The sequence below is a fragment of the Spea bombifrons genome, chromosome 2 (genome assembly GCF_027358695.1).
Source record: "Spea bombifrons isolate aSpeBom1 chromosome 2, aSpeBom1.2.pri, whole genome shotgun sequence".
Taxonomy (NCBI): Eukaryota; Metazoa; Chordata; class Amphibia; order Anura; family Pelobatidae; genus Spea; species Spea bombifrons.
The window spans coordinates 120,353,661-120,378,338 of record NC_071088.1 but is presented as its reverse complement, the minus strand read 5'-3'; the positions used below and the strand labels follow the sequence as shown (position 1 = coordinate 120,378,338).

Here is a 24,678-nt window from a genome sequence, read left to right as displayed (position 1 = left end):
TGAATCACTATAGGGAACGCTACATGGTCTGATACATATTCAAACGCAAAACGTCAACGTGACATAACCATTGGCGTAAATGTGCAAATGAAGCCCACTCAACGCTAAACTGGTCTGCGAGGGGATAAATGGCACGGAGGAGTTCATTAACAAGGCGCAGCAACAGCACCAACCATGCGAGTGTGGTAAGATGGCGGCTAGCACTAGGGCGTAGCGATAGGTCTGAAGTCGCAGTCGGGTGTAGCAAGATGGCGGTGAGTTAGACGACAGATTCCGGGTGCGGTCTGGTTTGGAGGCGGGGTTTCTCGAACAGCCTTGCGAGTCCCGCCTAGTTTCCGTGTCAGACTGAGAAGCGGGGGACCGCGTCTTCCCCTCCACCCCGAGCGCGGCGAGCCCCAGACCCCGGTGGAGCGCAAGATGTCGGCTCTCGCGGCCTGGTTCTGGAACGAGCGCTTTTGGCTGCCACAGAACGTCACCTGGGCGGACTTGGCGGACACAGAGTCCGGGGAGCAGTACCCACGAGCTGGACACATCCTGTCCGCCTTCCCCGTAGCACTAGGGATCTTCGCAGTCAGGCTGTTATTCGAAAGGTGAGGGGTCCTCCTGCGCCCCGTCTCCCCGAACAGCGAGTGGGAACGGGCCTATACTCCATCTGGCTTTGCGTTCGCACATACCGTGAGGCTGCGGGAGTGCGTGTTTGTCTCTCGGTCTCTCATTCTGGGTGCTGGCACGATGGGCCCAGTGGCTGTGGCGCTATCTCAGCACCGATCTCCCCGGGATCCGCGGAGCCGAATCACCGGGCCGAGAGTTTCTTGGGCTGTCACGGCGGGTCGGTCTCGTCCTGTTGGTCCAGGCTGAGCAGGCGGTGCGGAGAAGCCTCTGCAGATGTCTCATGTTTTATACATGCATGTACCCGGCTTGGCATGTCTGCTCAGTCCTTTGGGCTTGAGGTCTTGTGATTTGGCTGCCTGTGGCTGGTTGACATGTAATCAGCGAGCTGTTCGCACTGAGAGGTTCCGGATGCTTTTTCTATCACTGCTATGATGGCTATTCTGGTGTAGAGTCTGTGATGGTAAAAATGCCGTGTATTGTCCAGGAAGCTGGTTCTAGGTGTAATTTGGCTGCCATTATTCATCTCTAGATCGTAAAATCTGTAAGCAGTCTCCATACCTCTTATTTCTGTGAGTCAGATCATGTTATACACTACTTCTGTCCTGATTACCCATTGTACAGTGCTGAGAAATATGATGGCGATATATAAAATAATAATCGCGTGTTCCAGAGACTAGTTGCAGTCTCTTGCGGGTCATCCATTCCTCTTCCCACCTGGTATTAGCAGATTTGTAACGCGCTGATCTATAGCAAAGAAGGCGACAAACGCTTAACATGATCATCGTAGACTAAACGCCTTCTGAGTCGGTGATATTGATGACTGTTGGCACGCGATGGCCGGAGCTGTCGAGTCCATTCGTGCCTGTCCGTTGAATATCCAGTGTATGTTGTGTTGGTATACGCTGTGCGCGGCTTGCTTGGGTCACATCAGGATGTCACAATAATGTCGCAAGCTGAGTGCTGCATTCTATGTTCGGGGAAATGACTTTATTCATGAATCTAGTCCTGTCACATTGTGGAAATGCCGTCCTCCTTACTATCGGGCGTTTTAGAATGATTTGATAGTTACGACGTTAATGACACTAATAGCATAGTATTAAGGAAAAAGGTTGACTTATTTCCATCCTGGATTTTGTATCTGTACTAATGGATGAACTGCGGAAATGACACTTGTCACCATGGAGGTGACAATGGAGCCTCTGCTTCATACTTATCTCAGATATTGTCTCTCCTGATCAGGTGAAGAAGTTCATGGGAATGTCACTGAGATGAACTCAATGGTAGTGTCTTTCTGGAAGTGTCTCACAGGAGTGAGTGGTACTGGTGTTACCGGTTATCCTGATAGATATCAAAACGCTCTGGTTTAGTAATTCAATGGAAAAAATATACATCGGAACTATACATTGTAGATGATGCGCTGGCCGCTCCTCAGAAAACCACACTGTTCCAGCTGCTTTGTGGCAGGGCTTCTATAGTGCTGGTCCTTATGGATTTAATGTACAGAAATGCAGTTAGATGACGCTGTCCGGTCTGTCTAAGGCATATACAGCGATGTGGCTGGCGTTTAGACCTCCGTAGTGCTGCGGTGGTTTAGGACTTGGCCAACACTTGTTTAATGTGAATTTGGTGCCTTTTGGTTATATTCTATATGGTGTAACTGCACGTAAGTGAACACCAAATTCACGTGTGTGTAAAATGTCTTCAACTCACGCAGCTTGGTATTTGGACACAAGTGGACCTTACAGTAGAAGAACCAGTGTTTGTAGTCACCCAGCTTTCACGATTGCCAATTACATCGTGTGAGGTCTTGAAAGGTTAATTAATGGATGTTGGTTAACTATAAGGTGTCCCAGATGTATGTAAATCACCATTAGGATCTGCCAGTAATAGGCGTTGTTACATGACTCAAATCTCAATTGCTACTGTTAAAATGATAGACATTGTTACTCGCGTGTTCTCTGTTCCACCTGCGTGTTCTAGAGCAGTTTCTCTGTAGACGGCCAACTCGCAGCTGGTCTTCAGCCAACGCGCCGTGTTGTAAATAGGAAACGGCTGCCTGAATGTGTGTTTCCCTGCAACTGAGAAACCAGTTTCATAAACGTGATCGTCCGAGGCTATAAATATTATTAATGTGCTTGGGACCCCAACGAGAGCTCCAGTGAGGGATATGTGGTATTAAATGCTGTCATTATAATTACAGCTGCAGTTTATCCAGTTTTTTTGCTTTCTTTACTCATTATGCATCAGATATGTCAGGAATTGTGTTGTGTAGGTTTGGATGAACTACAGATGTTTGGATCCTCTGATGGATAAAGTGGCTTTTAATCCGTTTGAGTTGAAATTGCGAAGCGGGATGGGAAGCCATAAGTACCCCCCCTCAGTGGTTGTTCTAGATAACCAAGCGGTAAGGGGGGAGGAATGAGAGGTGTTAAGCCCTTGGAATCACTGATGGCTAATTATGTGTTCACCGTGTGCCAAAGGGCAGTTCTGGAGACATTGTCTAGAATACCAGAAGAATAATTATGGGCTGACATATTTACATTTTGCTGCAGTCGTAAATCATGTTAATGGTGGTCTTTGGTATCTGAAAGCAGTACACGTGGTCTCCAAGATGTACAGAACATTTTGATCTGAAATTAATTAGGCTTTTTTTTTTTTTTTTTTTTTTTTTACAAGACGTTGAAACTTATGTTTGAAAAGTGTGATTCCTTTTAATTGTCTGACTTCCAGCAGAACCTTTACACTTGCTTTATTTTAAACTAATTCTGTACAATAATATTCATTCCAGGTTCATCGCAAAGCCATGTGCGCTTCGATTAGGCATACAGGGCAGCGGCCCACGCAGAGCACAGCCCAACGCCATCCTAGAAAAAGTCTTTATGTCCATCACAAAGGTTAGTAGCGTCTGACGGCTAAACTGCTAGAGATACCGGCCTTCATAACCTCCGTAAATCTTACTGTCCAGCGTTAATCCATCATCCAGCCTTCTTCTGTATCGCACAACATAAACGAGTAATCCTATAGAGCAAGATCACTGAATGAATGTAAAGCAATTCGGAACATTGTGGCACTTTCACGATTATATATTCTTATAGGTTCTATATGTTCTGCCATTTGTGTACAGCTATGTACGTGTGTATGCGTGTATAGCTTTAATCTTGCATGTGTGTCATATCTTGAAGTACCCCTTAAAAAATGGGCCTTTGTGAATTGCTTAACTTGTCCCAAGGAGATCCGGCTTCCTCTGGGTAAAGTGTTTATCAGTTTGATACCTTAATAGAACTGCAACAACATAATGGAAATTTGGTTGGGTCGCATGGGGAGGGGGGTGCATCTAGATCCTTGGCACTTATGGGGTGCAAGGGGGGTGTTCTCTGCTTATAGAACACTGCATGATATTTGGATAAAGTGTTGGTTTGGTCTTTGGACTATATGTGTTTAAAATGTGTAATCGATAATTCCTTTAACACTAAAGTCTGAGTCAAGCCGCTGCTCGCTGTGAAGTGCGTTGTTTATTTGGATAATCCAGTGTTGGATGTTTCTTTATCTTCCTTCCTGTAAATGGCTTTCCCTCCCCGACATAGCAGGCACCCTTCCTTCTTTTCTGCTTCTTCTTCACTATATGCTGTGCTTCAGTTCTGACGGCAGCCGAAACAATGGCATGCCCCCTGCTGGGAATAGGTGCTGTATATTACTGGCCGTCTGCTTTGTGAAGAACAAAATCTTTTTCAGGCTTCAGGACCAGAGAGAGTAGACTGGTAATAATACATCGACTCATTATCTTTGGAGGTTCTTATTTAAGGGTCATAGTTTGTCTCTTTTCCAGAGATGGAAAAAACATAAAGCAGCAGTGGATGTTAAGGGCCAAACGAGGACTACGTGAAGCCTCTTATTGTTTAAAAACGTTAAAATCAATTATTTGCGGTTTTGATTTAAAGTGAACCTTTTGTGCTTAATGTAATAACTGATTACCGTGAATGTGAGAAATATTTAAGTGAATTTCCGGAAAGCACACGGTGCAGTGCGAGTGCCGGCAAATGCCTGGTCATGGGACAGATCCCAATTGACAGCAGTCTGGGTGATGGACTTCTTCTTCCAGTAGATAATCTGATGGACTTCTTCTTCTTCCAGTAGATAATCTGATGGACTTCTTCTTCTTCCAGTAGATAATCTGATGGACTTCTTCTTCTTCCAGTAGATAATCTGATGGACTTCTTCTTCTTCCAGTAGATATTCTGTGCTCTTCTAGATCCTTGGTCTAGAGCAGGGAGCTCTGTGTGTGTGTGGAGTGCATCTTGCTTTGTATTAACATGGGTCTTCCAAAAACAGCCATAGCTGTCGTTTTTATTTCTGTTGATAGCACCATGAACAGGTCTAACTGAAGAGTGTCACAATATCTTTTTTCAATGACACATTTATTTCCAGTACCTTAAAGCTAAAGCGATCCGCTGTACCAGGAGATTGATGCGTTAGAGATCACGTCGTGGGAAATAGTGGGTCCTGCTAAACGTTGCCCGGGGCCCTGTTTGGATAGAGCTGGTTGATCCCGTTGCCCTCGCGACTTTCTTCAGGGCCGAGATGTACTTTGCTGCTCTGTGGCGTAACGGAGTGCGCGATAAATCATGATTTTGTCTGCTGCCTTAATTGGTTTCCTTTAAGACCAGGAAGTAGCATTAACCCCAACTATGTGTGTCTTTCCTTTTGTATCATCTTTTCAAGGAAACACCTGCTCTATTAGGTCAACAGCATTTATTTCTTTAAATCGGGCATTTTTCTGTTGCATCAACAAACCTGAGTTGCGGTTCACTGTAGGAACAATTGTTTTCCTGACCCACTTTAAAAAGTGTTAAAAGCTGCCTAAATGTCCCTCCTCTTCTTGGTTATTTTTCTCCTCGGGTTTCGTAATAGAAACGCCAAGCATGTTTATCTTTGTGCAAATTAGATGGAATCTAACTCTGCTTTTGGACCCTTCACACGGAGGGCAGAGTTTTAAGTGCGTTTTGAAGAATCTAAGACGTTATCGATGCTGTAGCGCTCAGGGAAGTCATAAAAGCAATATAACCCCTCCAGGTCACCTTAGCTGTGCACCTTGCACGTTAATATCACCATTGGCTTAGTAATAACAGGTGTGGGAGGTGGAATGGAGGACGATTTAGGGTAAAGTCTGCTTATTGTGCCTCTCTGTCAATGATTTGCTTGGATTTTACCATGTAACCCAAACCGCCGTTTTGTTAACATTCTGTTTGTGTATTTTTCATGAGTTTGTATCCATTCTCTACACTTCTATACGGCAGGTTATATTTAGTGCTTCAGCCAAAGAAGCTTTAAGGGATTTGGGTTTATTGCTGTTAATACCCTAGTATGTTTTATGGTGCTGACATTGTAGCCCTTCACGTGAAGGTGTGCCTCCAGGCTCCTAATCCGTGCAGAACATGCCCCAGTGTAAAAGAGCAATTACTCTATAATATCTAACATCAAATGGAAGGGGCTATTCCCCGCTCCAGAATGAACGGAGGAATATGCCGCAATTAGCACTGGTTTGTGAGACAATTTTAGTCTCTGAGAATACCTTTTCTTAGTAGTTTCTGCTGAACCCTTTCTTGAACTGGAATGCCCTGATTTATTATCTAAACATACACAAAGGGGCAGCTTCCTACAGATGTTGATAGTTTTTACTGTATTGATTTTTTTTCTTCTTCTTCTTCAAGCAAATGCTTGACCACCTGCCTAATATTGTGTAGGTCCCCTTTTTTTCCTCCAAAGCAGCCCTGACCCATCAAGGCATGGACTCCACTAGATCTCTGAAGGTGTTCTGAGGTATTTGTCACCCAGACGTTAGCAGCAGGTCCTTTAATTCTCGTTGCAAGGTGGGGCCTCCATGGATCGGATTTGTTTGTCCAGCACATCCCACAGATGGTCGATTGGATTGAGATCTGGGGAATCTGGAGGCCAAGCCAAGACCTTGAACTCGTTGTGTTTCTCAAACCATTCTTGAACCATTTTTGCTTTTGTGGCAGGGCACATTATCCTGCTAGAAGAGGCCAATGCCATCAGGGAATATCATGTCCATGAAAGGGTGTACAGGGGCTGCAACAATGCTTAGGTAGGTGATACATGTCAAAGTAACATCAACATGAATGGCAGGACCCAAGGTTTCCCAGCAGAACATTGCCGAAAGCCTCACGCTGCCTCCGCCGGCTTGCCTTCTTCCCATACTGCATCCTGGTGCCATGTGTTCTCCAGGTAAACAACGAACACATACTCGACGATCCACATGATGTAAAAGAAAACGTCCGATCAGGTCACCCCCTTCCATTTCTCTGTGCTCCAGTTCTTATGCTCACGTGCCCATTGTAGGCGCTTTAGTGTACAAGGGTCGGCATGGGCACCCTGACTGGTCTGCGGCTACACAGCAATATGCGAAGCACTGTGTGTTCCAACGCCTTTCTATCAGAACCAGCATTAACTCTTTCAGCAATTTGAGCGACAGTAGCTTGTCAGTTGAATTTGATCACACATGCCAGCCTCCGTCAAACCCCCCCCCCGTGCATCAATGAGCCTTGGCCACCCATGACGTTGCTGGTTCACCACTTTTCCTTCCTTGGACCACTTTGGTTATGTACTGACCACTGTGGCCCGGGAACACCCCACAAGAGCTGCAGTTTTGGAGATGCTCTGACCTGGTTGTCTAGCCATCACAATATGGCCCTTGTCGAAGTCGGTCAGATCCTTGCGCTTTCCCACATCAACTTTGAGGAAGAAATGTTCGTGTGTATATAGTGAATACAGAACACAAACTACAGTTTTTAGTACGGAACACAAACAAAAGCTAAGGCACAATCATTTCCGTGTGTGTGTGTATATAATAAATATTTGTGTGTCATCAACATGCAAACTTTACTGGAGTAAATGGGACCCAAGTCTCTCCTACCACTGCTGGAGTGTTGCTAGATAAAAAATTACCATTTAAAGGGCACTTTTGCCATAAAAAAAATAATTGTGTAACTTTTTTGTTTGTTGATCAGTATTTATCTTGTAACTATTTTAACCCCTTCTTTATGATATTGATGTAAAGATACATCCTCAAAAGGTGTGTCAAGATGTACTTGTGCATCATGCGGTTTTGCGCAGCTAGTACGCCATTAAGAATCTGACGTTCCCTTCCGGTAGACGTAACCGATGACTGGAATACGCTAAACCACAGAGGAAGACCACCGCGTGGAATGTAACATCCCAGATACTTTGGGCTTCGTGTAATCATTTGGGGCCCGTAATATAATTACCAATGGCTTTAAACTAAAGGATGACTTGGTAGAAAACCAAAATATCTAAAAACTCTGAGGGAGGCATTAAATAATTGCTTCCAGAAGGTTCCGAAGGTATTAAAAGTTACTGATAACTGATATTTTTGTACACTGAATAACCCTATGCGGCGGCGCTCGCACATTAGAACAAGCCGTATATTTCTATATATATATAGCTTTAGTTTGTGTCTAACTCTGAAACGCTGTGTTCTTTAGTGTCCCGATGGAAAGCGGCTGGAAGGACTATCCAAACAATTGGACTGGGATGCGAGGAAGATACAGAGATGGTTCAGACAGAGGCGGAATCAGGATAAACCCAGCACGCTAACAAAGTTTTGTGAGAGCATGTAAGTAAAACGGCACTCCATGTCTATCCTCTTACAGAGCTCCTCTGTTTTTTTGTGTTTTTTTTTTTTTTTGGAGAAGAGCAGTGTTTCGCTTACAAAAGGCTGCCGGAGTATTTCCCTGTGACAGCCAGAGACAGAGGCCACTAACTTCAGGGGGTTATTGTTGGCCATATCTATCTATACGCTTGTATACACATTCCCAGCGCCTGTTTAGATGTGTGGAGATGAGCAATCACCTGAAACACGTCTTATATTTAGCAGAAAAAAGCTGGCCCCTTATTGTCAACCATAAAATAAATAAATAAATTTGGAGCTGATACACCATGCGCGGAAATCAACGTGAAATTTCTAATAGTGTATCATGTGATAACAGGGTTTTTTCTTCCTGGTTGCTCCCAGATTCAGAGACAGCGATGGAGTGTTTCCTAAAACTGCATATATTTACATAGCTTGGCAACAACAATCTAAAACCAGATGTTTTAAGTATATGATTTTTGTAACAGAGTACATTCTGCACTATGTTTATGGGTGAGATTAGTGTTTCTCTATTATTCCAGAGAAATGCATTTTTATTTAAAATGTTGCTATGAATAGAGAGATTCTGCCAGTTGAAAAGCCTAAATATTAGATCAAAGAAGAATTACCTATCCTCGGCATCAACAACCAAGCCCACAATGCCCTGTTTGCCCTGTATTGGCCACCAGTCGTGGTATTAGGTGATTAAACTCCAATGTCTCCTTGCCTTTATTTTTAGGTGGAGGTTTACGTTTTACCTGTATATCTTTTCCTATGGAATACGATTTCTGTGGTCGGTGAGTGGAACTGCCATTTAAATTTAATGGGTTTTGTTTTTTTTTGGTGTTTTCCTGGGTATTAGGGGGTTTTAAGTGTGCGTGTCATTGTGGTGAGATAAGGTCATGGACGGGGATTTCTTATGAAAAATGCTCAGTTTTCGGCATTCCTGTAGTACATGGCTTAAGCTCCGGACTGTTGCCTTCAGCTGCCTGATGTTTTTGATTTCTTCACCAGTAGTTTAGCGATTTCAGTGTAAGCCACAAACGGGATAAGTGGGCCACAGGAGCCAACCGCATATCCCATACATGGTGTCGCTTTAGTGTCCCACTTTGGTTTGTGGTGTTTTGGTTAACTGAGCTGGTTTGGGAGTCGTTTTCATAGTAAATATAAAATTTTAAAGTAGAATAATGGTTAAGGAAACATAATGTTAAAATGCTTTGAAAAAGCTTCGGGTTTTTGGGCACAAAACACACTCTGTAAATAAGGGGTTAAAATTCTATAAACACCCACAGTGCCTCTGCATGGGAAATCATGCAACCGACATACCGTAACATACACAGGCGCACTATATGGGTACTTATAGACTTTTAACCTGTATGTTTCTCATGGAAGAGAGATAAGCTTCAATATTTATTATATTTAAGATTTTAAATCTTTATTTTTAAAGAAAGCACTCGCGATGAGAGCAGGAACATAACAAGTGCTTCTCAGGTAGCAGTCAAAATAAATAAAAGCGGGGGCGAGTGCGTTCTTTTCACGGCACCCTGCGCTTTGAAGAGGGCTTGCCGTCTAAATCGCGACGTCTACCTTAACGGTATCTGAACGCAGGCAGATACCGGAATAGCCATTCTTCTTTATGAAAGATCAGCCCCGATATAATGCACGGTTAATCGGTGAGGTTACTTTTTCAAGTAATCTCCCCCAAATTTACATTGTGAAACTAAGCTCTTCCTGCAGGAGAATCGGAACGGTTCATAATACACAGCGAGGCTGTCGAGCTGAAATGATCAATTCCCCTGCAAAAAAATACCCGTCACGTAAAAATCTCTAACAAAAGAACTGTTATTTTTTTGTTGTTGCAGACGCCTTGGTTCTGGGATACACGACAGTGTTGGTATAATTATCCTTATCAGGTACTTGTGGGGTTTGTATTTTTTTTTTTTTTAAACAAATGGCGTTTATGTAAAATTAAAGCAAAAATAATTAATTACAAAAAATAATTCATGGGGTTACAATATAAAATAAGATTCCTAACGTTATTTCTAGATACGAGACGGGCAACGCAAGTATGCCACATATAGAAAGAAAATGGAGGTGGTGCCTTTTTAATTGATACTGGTATATATGTGTGTGTATATACCGTATTTGCTCGATTATAAGACGACCCCCCAAAATCAAAATATTAATTTAGGAAAAAAACAAAAAGCCTGAATATAAGACGACCCTATAGGAAAAAAAGTTTTACCAGTAAATATTAATTCATGTAAATATGTTTTTTAAATTTCCTTTTATTTGCCAACCTGCCCCCCCCAGTTATGCCACTCTGCCCCCAGAAATGCTTTATACCCCCCCTATTTGCCACTCTGCCCCATGATATGCCTTATACCCCTATATGCCACTCTGGCATATAGGGGGTTAAAAGGCATATCATGGGGCTGAGTGGCATATAGGGGGTTAAAATGCATTTCTGGAGGTATATATGCATATCATGGGGCTGAGTGGCATATAGGGGGTTAAAATGCATTTCTGGAGGTCCAGAAATGCATTTTAACCCCCTATATGCCACTCAGCCCCATGATATGCCTTTTAACCCAGCATGTACTGGCTGCCTTGGCTTGATAGGAGTGTGATTGCTGCTACTCCTCCTCCAGCCAGTACATGCTGGAACCTGGGGATGATAGTAGTGGGATTACAGCCTCCCTATGCCATGCTACAACCCCCACCCCCCTTACACATCCATGCTATCACACACAAACACACATTCACAAACATTTAAATACTCATTCATTCCATTAATCACACATACTTCACACATTAATCACACATACTTACCCAAAAACCCTCCCCCACCCCCTTACCTGAACTGCAGATCTCTCACTCGAAGACTTCTGCAGGGGACCGGCTGTACCGGCAACTTGATTTTTGTCAGTATGCCTGAAATACGGCTCCGGATGACAAACAAACAAGCACATGTTTTAGAGAATCAGTTTAGTTATTAACGCTGTTATGGCGTTCATTCCACTTTGAGAGGGAAAGCAGTCATCTTTCTACACATATTTCCGATGTTTACACTTCCTTTCTCTTTTCAGCCGCTCACTCCGGGGCTGTACTACTATTATATCACGGAACTGGCGTTTTACTGGTCCCTAATGTTCTCCCAGTTTACAGATATCAAGCGCAAGGTAAGAATGGTACAGAGCACCGGTAGCTCCTATTCCTAAATCACGATTAAATATTCACCGTTGTGTTTAATTAAAACAAATGTCGCCCATAAAATGTTATTTTTTGTCACATTAGTGATAGGGCAATTGTGCATAAAGACCCGCTGAGCAGCCCCCCAGTCAGTATTCTAGGACTCGATTAATTACCAGCGCTTTCTAACAGCTCGATAAAAGGCTGTTTATCTTGCCGTTGTGATGTATTTTTTATTAGAGTATATTTCGACCTGTGACTGCGCAGGTACTAAGGAAAGCAAAGCCGGCTTCCACAATGTTTTTGGTTCTTATTTCATCAAACCAACATGTTGCTCTAAATACAAAACCTTCTTAAAGCAGCGGGTTTGAGTAACAGGGTTCATTTTCAAGTCGTTTTTTCTGCTGCACCCAATCGATGGCTCTGCTCCAGAAATGATCTTAACTCTACAGGAGCCCCTAAGCCATGGGGATCCTGATTAAATGTGCAATTATGCAGCGATCACAGCTTTGTCTACCTGTGGAATCGAATTTATGATTTTAGGAAGGCAAAGGATTTCCTACACATCCTCAGGGCAATCGTCATCATGTGTCTCCCTAGAACGTAGTCTTGTTAAGGTGTGAGTACGAGCCTGATTTTACTGGCGCTCTCCATCCTATACAAGCATCCGATACGCAGAAGCTGAACTACATTGCTGCGTAATTGCCCGTCAGCCTTGTTTGGAATGCAAATCTTCTTTGTGCAGACACGGGAGCGTTTCCGTGTGAGTATGCACCCTCCGCACTAACTCTGTTAGTGTCCTCGTTACTATACAGAAGGGACAATGTTATGTCCAATTCATATCCAGGGCCCCCGTCCAGGGGGTCCAATCATTACAGCTGTAAGGGGCTGTGCTGGGGGACTTGCTTGTAGAGACAAAGCCTCACTTAGTTTACAAAAAAGCTCTGCACTGGTTACTGATTACAGGAGGCTGGAGGAGCCCTCACTAGGGTGAAGGAGGTCTCAGCCAATTAGGAGGCACTTCTCAACTCTCCTGATTGCCTGAGAGTTTAGAAGCCTTTCCTGATTGGCTGAGTCCCTTGGTTTAAGCTGCAGCCAGCGCCAGGTCAGAAACCCACTGTGTCTGACATTAGAAGAGGAAATCCTGGTGGTGTGGAGGGAGGGTCATCAGGCGAAGACTATTTGTTCTGTAAGGGGCCCCAAAATTTCTGATGGTGGCCCTGTTCATAATTATCTGTGTCAAATGTTTGTGCTTGTAGGTCCTGATATCACAGCTGCTTACTGGGATTTTGAGGCTAAGCTGTATGGTCTGTACATTAAATTAGTAAATTAAATGCTTTCAAAAAAACATTCCCGACACCTCATCCCCCCCAGTAAAAATCTAAAATACACCATTTCTTGTCCACCAAATATGCTGTGTAATTGTTTTGCAAATTATGGCAAACCTACAAAATGACTGAGAAGAACGAAGGTGCATCAAAGCTGTGCCTCCCTTCTGCTCCCATTCATAAAATTAAACAATTTAAATCCAAGCCAATAGTTTCATGTGCATATCTTAATGCATTTTGCACACTCATCGCTGTGGGATATTCTTGACACTGGGCTAAATTTGTGACACATAATATATAATAAATATATGTATGGATGTGTGTGTGTATGTGCAGTAGTTAAATTCACATTGTAATTTGTAATTAGGGTACAATAGGTATAAATATATATAGGTGGCCCCTGTCCTGGAGAGTCCTATGGATCTTGAGAACTTCTTCCCCAGAATGGCTCTATAAAAGCACGGCCCTTTGTGTACGGCTTCACCTCTGTGTTAAAGCTATTCAGTAGAAATAAGTTATAAGAGGTGATGTCGTTTTTTTAAGAATTCATGTCGAATCATGTTATGACACAAGTGTTTTTTGTTAAAGAAATACTGAAATGATGCCAGTTTCTTGTATTGAATGGCAGACCGTGTTTGTTTCAATGATGCCAAAGACTTAAAATATTGCATAACCGCACACCAAATGGTTTCTGACCAAAGTATTGACATTTTAAGTCAATCAGGTGTTGCCAGTGTTTCAAAGAGCTGACATGCATTCGGATGTGATGCTATAAAGCCTGCTCAGAGTACAGGCCTGCTTTATGGAGTAATGGGAATTGCACATTTTTTCATATTTTTTTTTATATGTAATTTTAATTTGCGGTTGTATCTGGTGGCCGGTAAATGTAGTTGCTTTTCGAACCTGCCGTGCGAATGATTATCTGTTGCTGCGGGACAATCGCTTGTAGCAGAAGCTGACGTTTATTCCTGTGGTCTTTACATCTTTTATTAGCTTTCATTTATACAGAGCAAATGTACTCAGTGCTTCTCACAATAGGCACATTCAACGGGACTGACAAACCAGAACAGACCGGCTAAGACAAGCTCATTTATTAGGTAGAGAGGTCCATGTTCCCAAGTTTATAATGTAGAGGGAATGATTTCAATGTAACTATGTAGCAAGAACGGTAATATAGTTTGAGTGTGGTATAAGCTTGAGCTTGGGTTGTTCCGAGTCCTCTCATGACCACGTTTCATGCTCGCTGTGCCACTAATACCGGTTAATGGGCTTCCACCCGTTTGTCCTCTAGCTTGTGTCACGTGTGTTGAATAATTGCTTGCATTGGGCCTCTGATTACACAGTTGGTGTGTTAATGCTGCACACTTGACAAACGGTGTAGATTTTAGGGAGCCCAGACTATGAACAGATTGCTGTTGGTGCTACCATAGGTCTGTGTATATACAGCTCGACGGGAGAGAAGGCGGCCTGGAACAATTCAAGAGGTCTGGAGGACACACCTGCGCAACTCAGAAAGTACTATTGTTTATATGCAATGGATGAAGGAAGTCCAATACTTTATTAGGTACAAGCTTACATGCCAGTAGCCATGGCCTCCTTTACAGTCTTTGGTCTGTTGGGATTGAACCTTACGTTGAACCTTATGTTGAACCTTACGTTGAACCTTGCGTTGACGCAAATCCAGTCTGTAGGTTTGCCATAATTTTCCAAAATCTGCAACACAATTACGCAACCCATGCTTTCAGAGCATATAATGGAATTTGCGGCATTGTTTATCATCAAGGCTATAGACCCTTGGCATTTTTGTTTATTTTACACCTCTACCTATAAGGTTGGTGAGCAGAAGATGGTGTATTTTAGATTTTTACTGGGGAGTGTGCTGTCAGGAATGTTCTTGAATTTTTTTTTCTTAAACTTTCCATGTGGTGCCACATTAGAGATCCCCTTGGGGTCTTTTTAGTCGTCTTCTCTTTGAATTAGGGGCTACCCTTGGTGACTTGGTTACCTCTGTAGGGTAAGAATAAATATTTATCTGCTGATTGCCCTGCCTGCTGCGCTCATCTCCCTGCTCTCCACATCAGCACGTACCCCAGAGTGCTGCGCTCTGTGCAGACTGTCTAACATTAATAAGTTACATTTAAAACCCGTTGCATTATATGTAAATATATGGATGAACCCGGATTTCATTGCAGTCTTTACGGAGGGATTGTTGGGGCAAACTTTCGCGTGAAATCTCCTGGCAGCGCCATTGTTGGAGGCATATATGAGATGCCTTAGCTGAGCAATATAGATCGAATGGAATGCTTTTTCATATATGTGACAGTCTCCTACTTACATTGGTATTATTTTTATTGTGCTACTTGTAGAGTAAATAAACCCAAATGAAGGTAATTGTGTTCTCACATTAATTATCGTAATGTTTCATCCTTGATGTTGGATTGGATTACAAGGATTTATACATTATCCAGAATGTTGATATGCTTGTTATATACCTTGACGTGTTTTTTCTGTAGGGTACAAAGTATGGCATATGTTTTACTGTACTGTTGTTCTGCCTTAACATATATGTATTCTCTACCAGCAAAAAAAAAGTAAAGGGTCATCCAACGAATCTTTTTTTCCCCTTTAGATTTTGCTAAGCCAGTAATTTTTTAAAATACTTTACATGGGTGTAAGATTATGTCAAATTTAAGATCAAGCGCTGAATAATTACCCCAGACTGGATTGCATCTGCCGTCTTATTCTACGCTGCAGGAATTGTGATATTAAGGCAGTGCTACAGTCCATAGACAAACCCAGGAGGTTAAAATGATTATCAGACACAGTGTAACCTTACAACAGCACATGAAATAGGTTTAATGTGGTTATTTTGCTTGTTCACCTCCAAGTGGGGTAGTAATTGAGCTCAGCTGACCTTTTGGCAATACATCTGTATTTTTAATATGGTTTTATATATTGTGGGTCTGGGTGACCAAGTTAAACGACAGTACAACTCATTTTGCTGTCTTTGTGGTGTGTAGGACTTCCTCATCATGTTTGTTCACCATCTGGCCACGGTCGGCCTCATCTCCTTTTCCTACTTCAATAACATGGTGCGTGTTGGGACCCTGGTAATGTGCCTGCACGATGCCTCCGATTTCTTGTTAGAGGTGAGTCCGCTCCCTTAACTCTTCATCCTTTCACCAATATGATCTCTGTTCATGTGTCTATCTGTCATGAGCCTTGATATTTGTGGCTTGGATCGCATCTTTTTTCAAACTCTGCCTCTTTTTAAGCAATTCTGTTACTTATTACATTTAGAATAGTAACTGCGATCCTTAATTGTTTGAGTAATGGAACCCTGTAAAGCACTTTGACGTGATTGATAGCATCTAAATGTGCTAATAATATATCCATTACTTGCTTTTTAATGGCCGTTTCCCTAATTGCAGTTGCAGTAATGAAAAAATATGAATGTCCCTCGTGACAATGTACTGCGCTGCGAAAAAAGTATTTGCCCCTTTCCGATTTCTTCTAATTTTTGCATGTTTATCATACTTAAATGTTTCAGATCATTCAACTAGTTTGAATATTAGACGAAGGTAACATGAGTAAATGCAAAATGCAGTTTATAAATGATGATTTCATGTATAGATGGGAAAAGCTATCCAACCCTACTTGGCCCGATGTGTAACTTCCCCTTAGTTACTGAATCAACCATTTAACCAAATGCGTATATAATTGGGTTCAAGGCATTATTTCTGCCAGCCCTGTCGAATCTAAACAATTACATAGAACCCGTATTGCACAGTAAAATAGGCTAAAAGATCTAAAAAAACAGCTCATGATGCTGCAATCTAAGGAAACAAAGTCATTGACATCAATTAGTCTGGAAAGGATTACAAAGCAATTTCTGAGGCAAACAACGATGAGAGCCATTATCTACAAATGGAGTAAACTTGGGCCAGTGGTGACCCTTCCCAGGAGCGGCCAACCGACCAAAATTACTCCAAGAATTTGCATGACTCATCCCAGAGGTCACAAAAGAACCCAGATTAAGATGTAATGAACTGCAGGCATTAGTTGCCTCAATTGAGGTCGGTGTTCACGATTCCACAATGAGAAAGAGACTCTAAAAGAAAGAAAAAAAAAAAAAATGGCATCCGTGAGGGGGTTGCAAGGGGAAAACCACTCCTGACCAAAGAAGAACACACAGGATCATCTCACATTTACCAAAAAACATGACCCCCACGACTCTTGGGACGATATTCTGTGGACTAATGAATCAAAACTTTTTGCAAGACATGGGACCTGTTACATCTGACAGTATTCCACATCATACCAACAGCCAAACATTGTGATGGGTAACTTTGCTGCTTGAGGGCCCGGGTGACTTGCCATAATTGGTGGAACCATGAATTCTACTTCCCAACAGAAAAACCTGCAGGAGAATGTCGGGTCATCAGTTCGTGAGCTACAGCTCAAGCGTAGTTGAGATATGCAGCAGGACAATGATCTGAAGCGTACAAGCAAGTCTCTGAATAGCTCAAAAGAGCTATAGCGCCATAATATTCCGTAGCACTGTACAACGGGTAGACAGGACATAACAAGTAGTATACATCATTTAAATTTTAGAAACAGGTGAGGGGGGCCCTGCTCAAACGGGCTTACAATCCAATGGAAGGTGTTGGAGCGGCTGAGTCCTGACTTGGATCCGATGGAGATGGTGTGGCTGAATTAAAACTATTCTGCCAATAAGAATGGGGCAACATTCCTCCACAGCGACATAAAGGACTCATTGCCAGTGATTGCAAATGTTTATTCGCATCCGCCAAAGGGTGGTTAAACCGGTTATCCGGTGTGGGGGCAATTACTTTTTCACATGGGTGATACAGCTTTTGATTAACTCTTTACCTTCAATTAAATGAAATGATCATTTAAAAGCAAAAATAGAAGACATTGGGAATTGTTATTATAGGATGCTTTCTGCATAGTACGTGTATATTGTATTTATATATGTTTATCTTATTTTGTTAAAGGCAGCAAAACTGACGAATTATGCGAAGTACCAGCGGCTGTGTGACGCGTTTTTTATGTTCTTCGCAGTGGTATTCGTGACCACGCGGCTCCTGATTTATCCATTCTGGTAAACCTCATTAAAGCCTATTAAGCCATTATCTAAACCATAGTTATAAAAAAAATGTGTCTGGCACACTTCTGTGTACAATATTGAGTGAATTTTGTTGGTTTCAGGATCTTAAACACAACAATGTTCGAGAGCTGGGATCTGATTGGACCGTACCCTTCCTGGTGGCTGTTTAACGGGCTTCTTCTGATCTTACAAGTTCTTCATGTTATTTGGTCATACCTCATCATCCGCATTGCATACAAGGCTATGCTCAGGGGCAAGGTATGTTGTTGTGTGTTGCTTTAAAGGCTGTGTAGGATGGGCAACAAATAATTAGGGGCTGATGTTTTTTCTTTTGCTCCAACACCTACAAACGCTGGGGAGTTCTCTTCCCATGGGTTTTCTACTACTTGTCTACCTGCCTCTCTGTCTCTCCTGACCAGGTTTCCTAGTCAGGGTAGGACTTTCTGATGTCTTTTGCACTCTGCACCTCACTTTCTCTCCCTCCTTTTCTCTGTGTCAGGTTGGAACTGGAAAATATCACCCCTTGTCTGTAAGTTTTATCTGTGCTGCTCCCACCTTTTTGATCCTCTCCCTGCTCGGTCCCTTTGACCACCTGCATGCTCATTCCTGTCATATGGTCAGATTCATCAACATGGGCACGCCACTCAATGACTTCTGGGAGGCTGATGATTATGACTGTGTGTGGTCCATATCACTGATGAATCTTGGCTTCTTACATATGCTCTTCTCAAATGTCTGATCTGCTCTGTTTGCCAACTTATCTATCCCTATTGTTCCACATCCACATTAAACACCCCTCAAGCCTCTGGTTTATAAATAGTTAATTGTGCCAGTTTCATTCATTTGCTAAAAGCTATTTTAGCTATGGTGGTCTTATTTTTGAGGCTCATTACTTTAGGTTTGTTAGGAGGCACACTTGCTGGTATATCAATGCTCTGGTTGTGTGCACTCAGTAATTGTTTTAGAGTTAGGGAAGAATACGATGAAGGGGTTTACGCCTGAAAGATATTTAACAGTAACTCTTCTGTTTTCATGTTTACTGTATCCATGCAGAGAATGTGCACCTACACATCAAAAACAGCAGAAATTGGAGAGATTTTGTATAGGATCTTTTCCACAGGTTAATATGCCACTGCTGGAGTTTTTAAAAAATGTATTAAAGCGCATTAGAGCTCCCCTTACATCCAACGCTTTATGTATTTTTTTAAAAACCAAAAAAAGAATTTGGAGGCAGCTAGTTATTTTTTAATTCCAGTGGAATGTTTATAATTATTTACAATGGTATTAGCGGATGAAACGGCACCTTTTTAAAAGCTGTGAACGAGATCCTGTTTAAGAGGGAATAAATCCCTTATTCTCGCTCTCCTGTGCCGTTTACTTTTATTGATGAGGGGGAAAGTAGGTATCACCCTAAAATGTTTTCTGTGCTGCACAGGTGTTAATTCAGTAAGCAGTCAGTTTACAGAACTATCAATATACCTGGGAACAACCCAGCGCTCTCCTCTTGGGGGGAGTGGCTTCAACCTTTAGTGGGTGGAGACTAGGAGGGGCGTGGGCAGGGCCAGTTGCAGCGCTCCTTCCCAGGAGAGGCCGGCCCAGAGAGTTCCTGGCTATGTCGGGGAGTTGGGGCTATGTTTTTTCCTCCGTCGGCAGTAATACAGGGTAGTTACACACACTTGTTGAATGTCTGCCCCCCGAGGGTTCATCTAAACAGAACCCAACGTTTGCTTAGGTCATCGCCTTCCCTCCGTCTAATGTTCTGCAGGCCTGCTAATACAGTGTTTATCATGATGTCTCAAGACGAGCAAGAAGATGTACTGAGAGAAACTCTTTAAATACAAATACTTGCTAAAGCAAAATGCCTATAGCGGGGTTGGCGAGGGTCGTTACTGAGGGGAACCGGTTTAGAAACACTGTGTTAACATGCCTTTGGGTGTTGGAGTGCATTTTGCTGCTTCAGCTGCAACTAAATATTTAGAGCTTGCATTGATAGAATGACGGCTTGTTTATCTAACACCATTTTATGTCGGTTTTCTTTTGTTGTGAGGAAATGACTCTCCTCCTTCATATATAAATGAACATGTTCTTTTATCTGCCTTTACCTTCTGACCGTTCTGTTGACCCCATTTTTAATAGATGTTAACTGTGTTGTTACTTGGAATGACCCGCATTATAGGAGCTCTTGCGATCCCTGGTTCCAGTTATTGAGCTGCACAAGGAGACACGTGGTGCCTTTCAGGGGTTTCTCTGTGGCCAACATGGCCAGCATGAAGCCCCGCTCAAAACGCATGACACGGCTCATCTGCTAAATGATTGGAGCAGAGATCAGGCCATTTATTGAACAATGATACAAATACATTGTAAAAAGGAAAAAGGGGACAACATTCTCACTTTGAGATAAAGCAGGTGGTCTGGTGGATAGGGGTCAAATAAAGCAAACAGTCACCCTGACTGTTTAACCCCTTCCGTACCGGGACGTACCTGGTACTTCCTGGTTAACAGTCACCGGTAGACCGGGACGTACCAGGTACGTCTCCTCCAAAAAACGCCCCCACATCACCACAATCGCGGTGATCGCGGGGGCGCTGCTGCTGCCGTCTGCCCAGGAGTCCTGGGCAGACAGCACAGCCTGTCTAAGCCCTCCCCCAAGCCTACGATCACTCCCACGGAGTGATTCTCTAGGCAGAAACAGCGATTGCAGAAAAATCTGCAATCGCTGTTTCAGCTGCCACAGGCAGCTTCAGGGAAGGGGTGGGGGTGTTGAATGGGTCCCCACACAAGTGTGGGGGCCTGATCCAACACCCCCCTGCTGCCTGATCGCTCCATGAGAGCATCAGTGCAGCGTTAACCCCTTCAATGCCGCGATCGCTGCATTCAATGCCGCGATCGTGGCATTGAAGGGGTTAATTCCCGTTTTTTAGGGGTTCTGCTACTGGTGGTCTGCCTGGAAGCCCAGGCAGACCTCCAGCAGCAAAAACGAACCCCCAGAAGTCCTCCTCTCCCACAATCTCCAGTCCACTGGAGATTGTGTCCCAGCTGCCAGAGGCAGCTTCAGGGACAGGGAGACAGGGCTCTTTGGTCTCCACATTAGTGTGGAGACCAGCCCCCCCACCCCCACCCCCCATAGTTAACCCCTACCCCCCCTCTTCCTCAATTAACCCCTTCAATGCTGCGATTGTTTATGACCCCCATCGCAGCATTGCAGGGGTTAATATTAGTCCCCACAAGCTTGTGGGGACTAAATATCAATCAATGCTGTGCTTCAATGGAGCATCAGCATTGAAAGAGTTAAAAAAAAAAAAAAAAAATTAAAAAATAATTTTTTTAAAAAAAATACTAATAAAATAATAAATAAAAAAAATAATAAAAAAATAATAAAAATAATAATAAAAAAAATACCAGCACTGACCTGAAAGTCCAGGGTGCTTCCAGGTCAAATGCTGGGCTGATCAGATCGCTCCTGGCCAATAGGAGTGATCGGATCATTATGGCAGCCCACGGATGACCCTGCTCTACAAAGAGAGAGGGGTCATCTAGGGTAATTATGAAAAAACACAAATTATTAATAAATGAAATAATCATAATTATTACCTGATCACTTGTCGGTGACATTTTAAGTCGCTGATTATTGATCGGTCTCCCTGATTGATGTCAGCGGCCTAAACCTGTCACTTACAAGCAATCTGATAAAAAAAATATTTAAAAAAATGTAGATGCACATGTTCCAGTTTTGCCCTCATAGCTTCCTCAAAAAATGCATGAACCATGCATGTGAGGTCTTGTTGGAATCAGGGGATCTTGGTGAACAAAATGTGGTGTTTTCTTCCACTGTTGCACTTATGGTGTGCAAGAAATTCAGTGCAACATTGAAATGTATGCGTTAAAAACGCAATAAAATAATTTCCCTGTGAAGTTTGGCAGAAACGAGTGAAGAAATGGCTAGCTGAAAACTGTCAAAACTACCCTAGTTGAACACCTTGACTTGTCTACTGTTCATAAATATATACTTTTATGGGGTAATTTACAGCGGGGGGCTTCCAAAATGTCCCAAATGGGATATGGGCCCAGGAAACCAATTTCTGAAAATTCCAAATGTGAAAACGAAAATGCGCATGTTCCAGTTTTGCCCTCATAGCTTCCTCAAAAAATGCATGAACCATGCATGTGAGGCCTTGTTGGAACCGGGGGATGTTGGTGAACACAATTTGGTGTTTTTTTCTGCAGTTGCACAAATTCTATACAAAATATAATATAAAATCTAAAGCAACATTGCAACATATGCAAAAAAACCCAAAAAAATATAAAAATACCTCAAAATTTGGCAGCAACTGGCGATAAAATCCCTGTTTGAAAAGTGTCAAAATGACCCTAGTTGTACACCTTGACTTATCTACTTTTCATAAACATATAATTTTGGGGGGATAATCAGTATCTGTGACAACTATTGCAGTTATTAGACTACCATGCCAAATTTGCAAAAAATTACATTTCAAAAACACGATGCATGCCTAGCAATATTTGCCCTATACTGGTCAAAATAGATGAAAATCCTGGCCATGTTGGGTGGTTTCCAAATCAGGACAACTCAATGAATATATTTGGGATAATTTTTTCCCATTGGTTCAATGTGTGTACAATTTGTATGTATACAAAACTGTAAAAAAATGCTTTTTTTTCATTTTTTCACCACTTTTTCCAGTTTATTTCAAACAAAACAATGTACTACCCAGCTTAATATGGTTTCAAATGAAAGCCCTACTTGTCCTAAAAAAAACAATATATGATTTGTGTGGGTGCACCAATTAATAAGAGAGAAATTACAGTTGAAGAAAGACATGGCAAAAACACAAAAACGGCTCCGGTCCTTTAGCGACACGTTAGTATCAAAATCCCGGTCCTGAAGGGGTTAAAGACTGTGGACGATGGATATTTAACCCCTTAAAGACAATGGGCGGTCCCTAAACCCATGGAAAACAATGCATTTTGAGCCCGTACATGTATGGGTTTTATCATTAAGGGGTTAAAACCATTGGGGTTATACGAAGTCAGATCTAGAGCAAACGCCTGTATTGTTTCTGGCTGACCTAGCTGTCGTTCCTTAAGGACCTAACCAGCTCTCCAAGCAGAAACTTTGCCTGGCCTAAGTTAGATTTTTTTTTTGAAGTACAGTATGTTTGTGGTTTAAGGTTTACCTTCATTTAGTGGGGCAAAAGTCCAGATTTTCTCTGTTAGGTACATGTTTAACACTCTCAGAAAGCTCCATTAAGTTCAACAAAACCGTGTAGGTAACTGGGAGAACGTACCTGCTGGTAGCAACAATGTAAAATACACACAGTAACAAAGTAGTCTGGGGGGCTTTATACTAATTGGACAAGTGAAGCGTTTGATCTAGTTACCCAACTTCTCTATGTAGGAGGTAGACGGTGACTGATGGTACTGCTACATGAATGGTGTTTGCATGATGGAAAAGGAACAGAAAAGAGTTGGGATACCGGAGTCAGCGAGAGAGGCTCAAAAATAAGCAGAAATAGAAAAGGCGAAGTTATATAATATTGTCCAGTGGCCTTAAAAGGCAGTATGTTAACATGTTCTTATATTCTTTACCACATATTTTTGACTTGATATTTAATATCTTTACTTTGCCTTTTTTTGTTCCTGCTCTGAGCATGTTAGGCCATGGAGAAGACACTATATTGCAAGCCCTGGTTTGCCTGTCCTCAGTCTAAAATGTTAGTTCCCTTTGGATGTATTGGACAGGTTGAGTGAGACCTTATTCGCATGGAACACACTTTGTGCTAGGAGGGTAATCGTGTATTACAAAGTCTCTGTAAACTGTTGTTTTGTCAAGTTTTCTTGCCAATGAAAAGGTAATTTATTAACCAGTCATGGCTCAATGATGGCCAGGAAAGGAATGTCTCTGGCATACATCTAAACTCAATGTTGATCTCTGAACCCCAAGTCTGATCCTCTTTATGTCTTTTTGGTAGGTTTTAAAAGATGACAGAAGCGATGTAGAAAGCAGTTCAGAAGATGAGGATACCGCACTGAATGGCACTAAAACGATCCACAATATGTCCAGTAATGGGGCCAACCGCGTGAATGGCCACACAGCAAGTGGCCAGTGGGCTGAAGAGTAAGAGTCTGCAGGTGAACCTCCAGGAGACAGGCTGATGTGTCCTCACAGAACCAGTCCTGAACTCTTACACCCAGTTAAGCTGCCCCTGGAGGGTAAAGCACTTTGGATACTTTAAATCGGTGACCATGAGATTGCATCGCAGTCTGTACTTTATATCGGCTGCACGGAGTCTGGATTAGTACCAACTGTTTTTTCCGATGCAGTCTGCCCTCCATGCACGCTCTGCAAACTCAATATTTCTGATAAATCTGCACATTTTTTCAGACTGTGTGCTGACAATCCCTCACAACAGTTCACTCACTCTGCGAAACAGACTGTGCGTGCGATATATATGGCAGGGGGGGTTACAATAGGTGGGAGCAGAATCTGCTAACATGCAAGGTGACGTGATAGTTGGTCACAAAGCAACCATCAAGTCTTTGTGCTCAGTTCATGTGAAAAGAGCGACCACCGAATTGGCCACTGATGCTTTCCCACAGCTGTGTCAGGTACAGTGGGTGGCATTGGCCCGTCATGTTGAAAATCTGATCTGATGTGTGCGCCTTAACGTGTAATATTTTATATCATTGTTTACTTCAGTCTGTGAAAAAAATTAAAAAAAACAAAAAGAAAA

General features: G+C 42.6%; 1 protein-coding gene across 2 annotated transcripts; it reads left to right on the top strand.

Moving 5' to 3' along the window:
* Nucleotides 1-305: 305 nt before the first annotated feature.
* CERS5 (ceramide synthase 5) lies at nt 306-24,678 on the top strand. Of its 2 annotated transcripts, XM_053456287.1 has the most exons (11): nt 306-590; nt 3,401-3,506; nt 8,133-8,263; nt 9,018-9,075; nt 10,141-10,191; nt 11,368-11,460; nt 15,819-15,947; nt 17,817-17,923; nt 18,031-18,187; nt 18,429-18,458; nt 23,917-24,678. In XM_053456287.1, the coding sequence occupies exons 1-11, from the start codon at nt 418-420 to the stop codon at nt 24,064-24,066; spliced, it is 1,185 nt and encodes a 394-aa protein (XP_053312262.1). In that variant the 5' UTR covers nt 306-417; the 3' UTR covers nt 24,067-24,678. The 2 variants fall into 2 exon arrangements, with proteins under 2 accessions (XP_053312262.1, XP_053312263.1); XM_053456288.1 differs by lacking the exon at nt 18,429-18,458 and having other exon boundaries at nt 308-590.